Source organism: Pterocles gutturalis, unplaced genomic scaffold, assembly GCF_000699245.1.
Source record: "Pterocles gutturalis isolate BGI_N339 unplaced genomic scaffold, ASM69924v1 scaffold16318, whole genome shotgun sequence".
Classification (NCBI taxonomy): domain Eukaryota; kingdom Metazoa; phylum Chordata; class Aves; order Pterocliformes; family Pteroclidae; genus Pterocles; species Pterocles gutturalis.
The window spans coordinates 1-10306 of record NW_010118369.1 but is presented as its reverse complement, the minus strand read 5'-3'; the positions used below and the strand labels follow the sequence as shown (position 1 = coordinate 10306).

Sequence of the window (10306 nt, the reverse complement as noted above, 5' to 3'; positions counted from 1 at the left end):
TGGCAGCTGCTGCGACTCAAGGTGGAGCTTCTGGGGACCCAGCACTGCAGTCAGGATGGGCTGGAGCCCAGGGCCGCTCAGCCCCTATGTCTGTGCCGGGGGGGCAATGGGAGACCTCCTGCTCTTGGGACACAGGATCTGTAGCCACATTTTCTAGCTAGGGAAACTGAGGCATGGGGCTACAGGGGGTTGCTGAGGTCCCTCTAGACTTGCCCCAGCTAGCCAGCAGTCTAGGGTTAGTGGCCACCCCAGCCACCTGCCCTGTGCCCAACAGGTACTCCAGTTCCTGCCTCCCCCAGCCTAGATCAGCCAGCAGAGGCTGCTGTTTTTTTCTAAAAGACTCTGACGACTCATTTTTTAAGGTGTGTTTTTTGGGTTGGGTTTTTTTTTGGTTGTTTTTTTTTTTTTTTTTTTTTTTTTTTTTTTTAAACCACCCAAACAAGCTGGAAAGGCCTGAGCCATGAGAGCCACAAGGGGATGGCAGGGGGGACCCTGGGAAGGGAGAACCCTGCTTGTCCCCAGCCTCTCTGCCTATAGCCAACACAGTGGGGAAGGGTCAGGATTGCAGCAGCGGGATCTGTGCTGGGAAGGTGTGGGCATCACCAGCAGATGGGGGACGCCCCTGTGCCTGCCCCCGAGGCTCGGGCATGCCCTGGAGAGACGCACAGTGGATGGGACCTGCTCCTGGCAGTTTTTGGTCCCCACCTGGTCCCTGTCACAAGTGAGCCAGTGCCTACCTCCGTGTCCGGGGAGTGGATGGGCTGCCAAACCAGATAGCAGGGTGCTCGACCCCTGACTACGGCCCACCTTTGAGCCTCCCCTGGAGGAAACGGGCTATGGGCAGCCGGGGAGTGAAACAGCTTCTCCAAAACTATGTTTGTAGGAGAAAAAAGGGAACAAGGTGGAGGTGAAGGGGGAGCAGGGCATGTAGTGGTCAGGGCAGGAGACATGGAAGAGGGCTCCAGTGATCACAGTTCAGCAGTGGCTCCATGTAGTTCCTGTTAGGTCCAGGCTGGAGTCAGGTGTTGGTTACAGCCCTCAGAGGAGATGGCCACAGCTCCAGCTGCACAGCTCTGATGGGCTGCTCCAAGAGGTGGGCTAGGGCAGATTTCAAGCCCCCTGAAGGCAGCACAGCGGTGGGACAAGGAGCTCTCATGTGAGCCCTTTCCTGCCCCGACGGTCTCTGGAGAGGCTCAGGAGGAGGGCTTCCCTGAGGAGGCCTGGGGGAGGATTTAACCCCTCTGGTTGCTGACTGGAGGCAGACCTTCCATCCTGGCCTCTGCTGAGCCCTGCTCACAGGGAGGAAAGGGGTTGAGCATTGTCCCTGCACTCCTGCAGGCTCCATGGCTCCGTGCTCTCAGCAGCATGGCACTGCAGCTATTCGCAGCCAGGACCTACCCACAGATTTTTAGGGACTGGCTTTCCGCGGCTGTCCCTAGCACACTGCCAAGTCAGCACGTCCCTGACATTAAGCGCCTGTGGCGCGCAGGAGGAAGCGGCCCACACACACATGCACGATGTTGGAGGGGAGGAGGGAGCCTGCTGGGTGTCGCTGCTCAGGCTCTGTGCTCCTCCCCCCGGACTACAACATCTTGCAGCCTCTCCGGCTCCCTTCCTCTCCAGCCGACCTTCTGTCCGTCTGCACACCGGGGGGCCCCTCCAGCACCTGGAGGGAGTCAAAGATGGCTAGGCGTTGGAGAGGGAGAGATCACATCACAAATACCCTGCACTGACCTGCCCTGCACACCTCTGCAGCTCGTTCCCCCGTGGGGGTCCCAGCACTCCCTGGCTGCCCCTCAGGCAGTGGGGAAAGTGCACCTGAGCGAGGTCCAGCAGTGGGCAGGTTTTTGGCTGAGCAAGTGCCCTGTCAGTGTTGTCCTGCCCACAGCAACCTGGTGAGCACCGCGTGGAGGAGGCCAGGGGGGCCGACATGGCCAGCGTCATCCTGGAGAGCATCTTCTTGAAGCGCTCGCAGCAGAAGAAGAAAACTTCTCCCCTCAACTTCAAGAAGCGCCTGTTCCTGTTGACAGAGAGCAAGCTGTCCTACTATGAGTATGACTTTGAGCGGGGGGTGAGTTGGCAACCCCAGGGCCACAGAGGCTGTGCTATGGCAGTGCCCATGGGTCACCTGTTTGTCCCTTCCCAGAACCCAGCCCAAGGAGTGGTTAGACAGGGACGGTGGTTAGCTTGAATATCCCTGGGTCTCCCCCTTGGCAATTGTTTGAATCAACCCCATCTCTTGCAGCGCCGGGGCAGTAAGAAGGGCTCAGTGGACATTGAGAAGATCACCTGTGTGGAGACGGTGGTGCCTGAAAACAACCCTCCCCCTGAGCGGCAGGTCCCGGTGAGGAAGGTCCCAGGGTTCCCACTTGTGTCCCCCTGTCCTCTTGCTGGGGAAGTAGGAAGAGTTACCCAGCTCTGGGGTGGTGGGAATGGGGAATAGCCCTGCTTGGCATGGGGGGCTCTGCAGCCACAGCCTGTGTGATACCAGGGGTCCAGCTTGATGCAGGGTAGGGAGAGCAGGGGGATGCCAAAGGCTGTGGGTCCCAAGGGAGATGCCAGCAGCTGAGCAGCAGGATGCCAGCATCCGTCTCTGCCTCTCTCTTCCAGAGGAAAGGAGAGGATTACAACAACATGGAGCAGATTTCAATCATTGAACGGTTCCCCTACCCCTTCCAGGTGAGTCCTCACAGCACCCCCTTTGTCGGTCTGCTCTGCCTGGCTGTGGGGTGCTTGGGGGAGGACCCCAGAGGGACCTGGGGCCAACCATCACTGCCAGGTGTCACTCAGCTACTTGCGGATGCCCTGCTGCTGTCCACGTTACGTGGGGCAGGCAAGCCTCTGCAAGCCCTGAGGAACTGGGCAGCTCTGTTTAAGGGGGCTGCTTAGATGGAAACCTGCTTCTGAGCACTGTCCTGTCACTTTCGGTCCGCTGGTCAGTGCTGGAGGGATGCTGTCTGCCAGCTGCCCACTCAGCCCCCAACCCAGCTGCCAACCCTGCTGGCACCCAGCGCAGCCCCTGACACACTGAAAGTCAGAGAAGGAAGTGGAAAGTCTCGGGGGAGGGGGCTTATTTATAACCTCTTTGTCATGGTCCCATGAGCACCGTGTGGGGCCAGCACACACCGGCATGGCTTGTGTGCTGCACCAGCTGCTCGGGGCGACCACAAGCCTTGGCTCCCCCTGTCCTCCCCGGGAGACCCCCAGCAGGGGTGCTGAGGCATGTGGTCCTGCAGGTGGTATATGATGAAGGGCCCCTCTATGTCTTCTCCCCGACGGAGGAGTTGCGCAAACGATGGATCCATCAGCTGAAGAGTGGTGAGTCTGGGGGCTCTGCAGCTCCCTTAGAGAGCAAACACAAGCAACTGGTTGTGTGTGCGGCATGACCCAGAGCTCTGGGTTTCCGGGCACTTGCTATCTTGTGGTTACGTTATCACATGTCTACAGAAGAGCGAACGCTGATCAGAAACTTCTCCTGTGATGAGCATACTCATAAGTATGCCATGCCCCTACATGCACAGTCCCTAACATCCCTGAGCTGTCAACAGCCTCTCCTGCCTGTGGGAGGTGGACCCTCACCTCTGTTACCCTCTGACTTCTGCAGCACCACAGCCACCTTGGCAGAGGCTTCTTGTGCTCTCACAAGCCTGCTCCAAATTAGCTCAAGCAGGCTCAGTTCTTGAGGGCAAGACGAAATAGCAGATGTGGCCATGCAGCTGTACTGGCACGAAAGGTAGAGCCCCCAGTGCTTTAGGAAAAATGGACAAAAAGACTGCTGGACACCAGGGAGTGTCTCTCCCAATGCACCCTGACCCTTGCGAGGTGCTGCTGAGCTAATGCTCAGCTGCATGGGTGCTGCCTCCTCGAGCTGAGAGCATATTGCAGTAGCACTGCACACAGGGGCTCGGGTGCTTGCAGTTGGCCGAAATCTGCTGCAGCTGCCCATATGTGTCTCTTGGTGCGTGTGTATCTTTCTGTGGCTTTGTGCTGGTGGGGAGAGATTAGCTGCTTGAATTGACCCCGGGAAGTTTGCCTAACCGAGGCGGAAGCAGAGCAGGCTGATAACAGGGAAGTCAGTTATTTCGCGAGAGCCCTGCTGCTCTGTCATGGCAGGCAGCCAACCCTCTCCCCACTTCCCTGCTATGGGAGGGGGGTTGCTGTGGCAGCTGAAGCCAGTGTAAAATCCACAGGAAAAAGGAGAGAGAAAATGCTGGCCTTTTGCTGCTGGGATGCCCTCATTCTAGTCCACCAGAGAAGGGGCTCTCCGCACCACACAGAGCTGCTGTGGGCCAGCACCGTGCTGCGGTGGTACTGAGGCACAGCCAGTTGTCCCTCTGGCTTGGGGAGAAGCACAAGGAAGCTGTTTGGTGCCTGCCTGGCAAGGGAGCAGTCTTTCCAGCAAGGAAAGTCTCTGAACAGGTAGGGGATGGTGGCAGTGCCCTGCTCTCCCCATGGATGAGCCAGGCATGGCACTGACCTCCCTCCCCACTTCTGAAAAAAAGGGTTCAAATGAGCTACAAACCATGGCCTCAGCAGCCTGGGGGATGCTGGACATTTTAGTTGGCAGGAGGGCCGGTCAGAGCAGGACCTGGCCCTCCAAGCATGCTCGTGTCCCTGTGTCTGCCCATATTGCAGAGCTGCTGAAGAGCTTTGATCAAATCCGAGAGGAAAGGCCTCCCCCCCCTGAGCTAAGGTTTTGTGGCACAAGGTTTCCATAGCCACAGCACTGAAACATGAGCAATGAGCTGAGGGAAACCTGAGCAGGAGGGCTACATGTGATTGTGTATCAGTAGCACAGCAGAGGGTGAAATTATTTAATGGGGCTGTTCATCTGCATTCAGGGAGCAGAGGGCTCTCCACAGCAAGCTGGGGACACAACCCCGAGTCACACACATCTCATCCCCTCTGCCACAGTGATACGGTACAACAGCGACCTGGTACAGAAATATCACCCCTGCTTCTGGATTGATGGCCAGTACCTCTGCTGCTCCCAGACAGCCAAGAACGCCATGGGCTGCCAGATCCTGGAGAGCAGGATCTGGGCACCCTCACCTTGCCCATTCCCCAGCCCCTGGGGACAACTGCAGCACGCCACCAGCGATCTCACCTTAGTCTCTTTTCTGCTCTGAAGGTTTAAAAGTTGGGCGGTCTCATCGTAAGACAAAGAAGCCTCTTCCCCCCACTCCTGAGGAGGACCAGGTAGGGGCCAGCGTCAGCGTGTGGGTTTGCTCCAAGGTGTTAAGGAAAGGTCTACCTGGGAAAAGCCAACACATTCAATGAGTGACAGGGCAGGCCAGGGCTCTGCTCTGGAGAGGGATGTCAAGATGGTGCCTTAATGGAGAAGGAGCTTGAACCAGGGTATGGAGCCCAAAGGCCTGGAGGAAGGTCCAATGATCACACCCCCGAGGTTCCCCAGAGGGAGTTGGGAGGATAGAGAAGCTCTGATGTGGGGTGGAGGAGTCACAGGTTTAAGCCAAAAGGTAAAGAGAAAACAACTTATCTCTTGTGAGGATGGGTCTCCAAGGAGGAAATGTTGCAATAAAAAGCATTGGGGGTGCATTGGTCTCCGGGTGGCGATACATGTGGGAGCTGAGACAAATGCTATGCTGACCTGGCCTGAGCCCACTGCCCTGCCAGGCCTGGGGAGGGTCTTGCCTGGGAAACTGTGTGTCTACCAGCTTCACCATGTCCCACACTCTCCCTCCCTCTGGGGAAGATGGTGATGAAGCCCCTGACCCCCGGGCTGGCCCCCAGCACAGCAGGTGAGATGAAGAAGGTGGTGGCCCTCTACAACTACCTGCCGATGAACGTGCAGGACCTGCAACTGCAGAAGGGTGAGGAGTACTTCATCCTGGAGGAAAGCCACCTGCCCTGGTGGAAAGCCCGTGACAAGAACGGGTAAGAGCTCCCACTGCCTGCTGCACTCACCCTGCAACAGTGCCCTCTCCTGGTGCCAAGGCACTGGTGGGCAAACACATTTCTTTAGCATCACAGGGGTTAAGGCAGGCTGCCTGCTTGCCTGTGGGCTCCTGTGTGGGGTGGCACATGAGGAGGGTGAGGGGGACTGAAGCAGACTGCAGTATCAGCCCTCCCCAAGCATGAACCCAAATGGGTTTGTGCCAAGGTTTTTGAGCCCATTTCTACTCAGCCTTCTGGGACAGGAGGCTGCTTTCCCCTTGACCTCCTCCATCATTGTGTGACCAGCCCCTTTTCTCCTGCAGGAAGGAAGGATACATCCCCAGCAACTATGTCACTGAAACCAGCAATTCCCTGGAGATCTTTGAGTGAGTAAGAGAACGCACAGGGACATGGCAAGTTGAGCTTGGTTGGAGCCTTTTACATTCAGCTCTGTTAACCTATGCAGCCTGTGAGCCCAGGCTGGCTGGGTCGTTCTCCCTCTTGCACAACCTTTGAGAGCCTCCAGCCTCTTGACAGCCATCCTTGCCATACTCTCTGCACCACCTGTCCTGGTTGGGCCAGGGTCAGGGAACAGCAGTGGCTGCAGTGATCTCCCTGATGGCTGTGTCCCTGTTCCAGGTGGTACTCCAAGAATATCACTCGGAGCCAAGCGGAGCAACTGCTGAAACAGGAAGTAAGTGTTGCTTCCCGAGGCTAGGTCCTTTCTACATACCAGCCCTCTGTGGGCTGCTGTCACATTGTGTCCAGCATGGGACCAACCCTGTCTTGCACTGGGAGGGGAGTGTCACCCCAAAAGCCCCAGGAACCATCTCTACCCCAATGTGACCTCCTCCTGGCAGGTACTTCAGGAGGTGGCCCCCCAGGCAGGGACGGGAAGCAGGACTCCCCTGACTTATCACATCCTCTCCAGCCATCCTGTGAGCTTCACTCACTTTCTTGCCTGTGACAGTCATGCCTGCTCACAACCACCCCGTCCCCTCTCACCTTTCTGTTTTAGGGTAAGGAAGGGGGCTTCATTGTCCGAGACTCTACCAGCAAGACAGGGAAATACACTGTCTCCGTCTATGCCAAATCCTCTGTGTAAGTGGATCTAAGAACAGCCTGTTCCTACCTCAGAGGGTCTCTCCAGGCACCCCTCACCCTCTGCCTGTCCTCCCCATGCCACTGACCCCATGGTACTGTCTCTCCAGAGATCCCCAAGGCACGATCCGCCATTATGTTGTATGCTGCACCCCCCAGAATCAGTATTACCTGGCAGAAAAGCACCTGTTCAACACCATCCCGGAGCTCATCACATACCATCAGCACAACTCTGCTGGTCAGTGTTTGGGGGAACAGGGTCAGGCCAGCAGCGTTTTTACACACGTGATAGTATCCTCGCCTTCCTGCACTAAAGGCAGGAAGCTTGTGTTCCCTCCTGGAATGTGGTGGGTAAGTGTGGTGTGGCAATCTACCCTTTTGCATTTCAGGGCTCATATCCAGACTGAAGTACCCTGTGTCTCAACACCAGAAAAGTGCTCCTTCTACAGCTGGCCTCGGCTACGGTAAGCTGGCCTGGGCTACCTCACAGTTCCCTGGTTGCAGGGCCCATCTCTACCAGCAGTAACTTTCTGGGGCTGGGATGCTGGTTGTCCCATGGCAGCAGGGCTCACAGCCTTCCCAGGAATCACTTCCCAACACTCCCTGGCCCTCTGGTGACAGTACTGACCAGGAGACACCAGAAGCTACTTTGCTCCCCATCCCCTGGAGGAACAGGTCTCAGATTTCATGGATTTTTTGGGATGGTTTTTCAGGCAGCACATGCTCATTAACTCTTCTTGGGCTTGCTAGATCAGATGTCTGGGAGCACCCTGCAGGGAAGTCACCTGCACCTGCATTATGCCTGCACTCTCTCTCCTAGGGTCGTGGGAGATCGACCCAAAGGATCTGACTTTCCTGAAGGAACTGGGGACAGGTCAGTTTGGTGTGGTGAAGTATGGGAAATGGAGAGGCCAATACAACGTTGCTATCAAGATGATCAGGGAAGGCTCCATGTCAGAGGATGAGTTTATCAACGAAGCCAAAGTCATGATGTAAGTGGTGAGCAGCCTGCAGGTCAGTGCTGGATACACCTTGCCAAAATGGCTGCACTCCTGGGTGGTGTGGACAGAGTCTCAGGCAGCCTCACACTCTGCGAAATGCATCCAAGAACCTACTGCCTTTGTGCTGCTTCCCCAGTGAGCTTTTCCACCATCGGCTGGGCCAGGAGCACCTTCCCTTCCTGAACTCTCTTTATTCACATATGTTTCTTTTGCTGCTTGGCCTTCTAGATGCTCAGAATTGCCTGTCTTGTTCCCAACACAGGAACCTGTCTCATGAGAAGCTGGTGCAGCTCTATGGGGTCTGCACCAAGCAGCGTCCCATCTTCATCATCACTGAGTACATGGCCAATGGCTGCCTCCTGAACTTCCTGAGGGAAACTCGGCGGTGGTTCCAGCCTGCTGAGCTGCTGGAGATGTGCAAGGATGTCTGTGAAGCTATGGAGTACCTGGAATCCAAGCAGTTCCTGCACCGAGACCTGGTAGGACTGTGGCTGAAGGACACAACTCCAGCTCAGAAACAGCCACAGCATGTCCTAGACAGGGTCCAGCTAGTTCATCAGCATGAGGAGAGGCAGCTCTGCAGCCTTCTCTGCAGAACATCCCTCTCAGCTTCCCTGTCCACCTGAGCATGGGTGGTAAGCTCCGAAGTCACTCCTCTGCAGTGAGTTAGCAGAGATTGCAGAAAGGGCAGGACGAGGTAGTTTTCCAGGGGACAGGAAATGCATTTGTGGCTAGGGCAGGGTTTGCATTAGGCAGCATAAGCAGCATCGCTGGCTCAGACATGAAAAGGGAACCCCTCAACTCCTTTGAAAAGCTGAGCCTGCAGTTTGTCAGGCCTTGGACTGGCACTGCCAACTTGCAGCCCTGCTAGGTGCCATACCTGATCTCCTGGTGCTGCTTTCTTTGTTCAGGCAAAATCCTGCCAGGGAACTTGCCCTCCATACACAAATAGGATCCTGGATGCCTCTCTTGCTATCTTTGCTGAGGACTTTGTAGCTTGCCCCAGTCCAGGTGAACCTGCAGGAGAAACTGAGGCAGTGTTAAGTGGGTGGGAGTGAGATGAAATTCCAGACAGTACAGGGGGATGGAAGAGGCACGAGCAGGTAGGAGTGACTGCCTCAATCTCTCCACTCACAGGCTGCTCGCAACTGTTTGGTGAATGACCAAGGAATTGTGAAAGTATCAGATTTTGGCCTTTCCAGGTCTGGTAGATATATCTGTGTCACTTTCCTGTCTCAATACCCCATCTACTTCAGTCTGTTCTGCACTTTAGTCTTTCTCCCCACCATCCTCCAACTCTGTGTTTGCTCCATCTTCTCTCTTTCTGCTTCATCTATCTGGCTCATCTTCATCATTCTTACTTCCCCTGCCCCTTCCCCCCCCCCGCCTCTTTGCTGCTTCTTCCCCCCACCTCTAGTCTCCTGGCTGCAGCTTTCTCTCCACGTCCCATTTTTGCTGTGCTTCTGTGTTACCCTATCCCTTCCTCAGTCTTGACTAACATTCTTGTTTGCAAAGGGACATTTTTGCCTGTTGAAACCCATGCCAAGTGCAACCTCTGGTCACTGTGAGCCATTGGTTCCTTTTGGGCTTAGTTGGCTGCATGGGGGAGCGAAATGTGAAATTCAAGACAGGCACTCTGATCCCTTTATCTGCTGCAGGTACGTTCTAGATGACGAATATACAAGCTCCATGGGGTCAAAGTTTCCAGTGCGGTGGTCTCCTCCTGAAGTGCTTCTGTACAGCAAGTTCAGCAGCAAGTCTGACGTTTGGGCTTTTGGTAAGAGCATGGCATTAACGAAGACATCAGAGGCTGGAAAGAGAGGGTTCCCCAACCACAGCGAGCTCCTCTGCAAACCAGCTTGAGGCACAGGAGCTTCCATGCCATGAGCTGTCCCTGCCATTTCCCGTAACAGGTGTTCTGATGTGGGAAGTTTACTCTCTGGGAAAGATGCCTTATGAGAGGTTTAATAACAGCGAGACAACAGAGCACATCATCCAAGGCCTGCGCCTCTACCGGCCGCAGCAGGCCTCGGAGCGGGTCTACGCCATCATGTACAGCTGCTGGCACGAGGTAAGTTACTGGCACCCTGGGGGATCACCTCCAGCTGCCCCGGGGGGCTGACAGGGCTCTGTGGGTCCCCCGGGGTGGGGGCAGCGGTGGGGCAGCCAGCAGGCTCCAGCTGAGCTCCCGCCCTTGCCTGGCAGAAGGCTGAGGAGCGTCCCACCTTCACCGAGCTGCTAAGCAGTATCCTGGACATCAGGGACGAGGAGCCCTGACCGGGGCTGGGCCAGCCGGCCCGCTGACC

General features: G+C 56.2%; 1 protein-coding gene across 1 annotated transcript; it reads left to right on the top strand.

The window, feature by feature from the left end:
• Positions 1 to 1930: 1930 nt before the first annotated feature.
• Positions 1931 to 10277, top strand: BTK (Bruton agammaglobulinemia tyrosine kinase). The gene is made up of 18 exons (XM_010076186.1): positions 1931 to 2071; positions 2246 to 2344; positions 2611 to 2679; positions 3237 to 3318; positions 4915 to 5036; positions 5125 to 5199; positions 5717 to 5898; positions 6222 to 6284; positions 6538 to 6592; positions 6917 to 6999; positions 7110 to 7237; positions 7389 to 7463; positions 7820 to 7991; positions 8263 to 8479; positions 9138 to 9202; positions 9659 to 9777; positions 9914 to 10071; positions 10206 to 10277. The coding sequence occupies exons 1-18, from the start codon at positions 1931 to 1933 to the stop codon at positions 10275 to 10277; spliced, it is 1977 nt and encodes a 658-aa protein (XP_010074488.1).
• Positions 10278 to 10306: the final 29 nt, after the last annotated feature.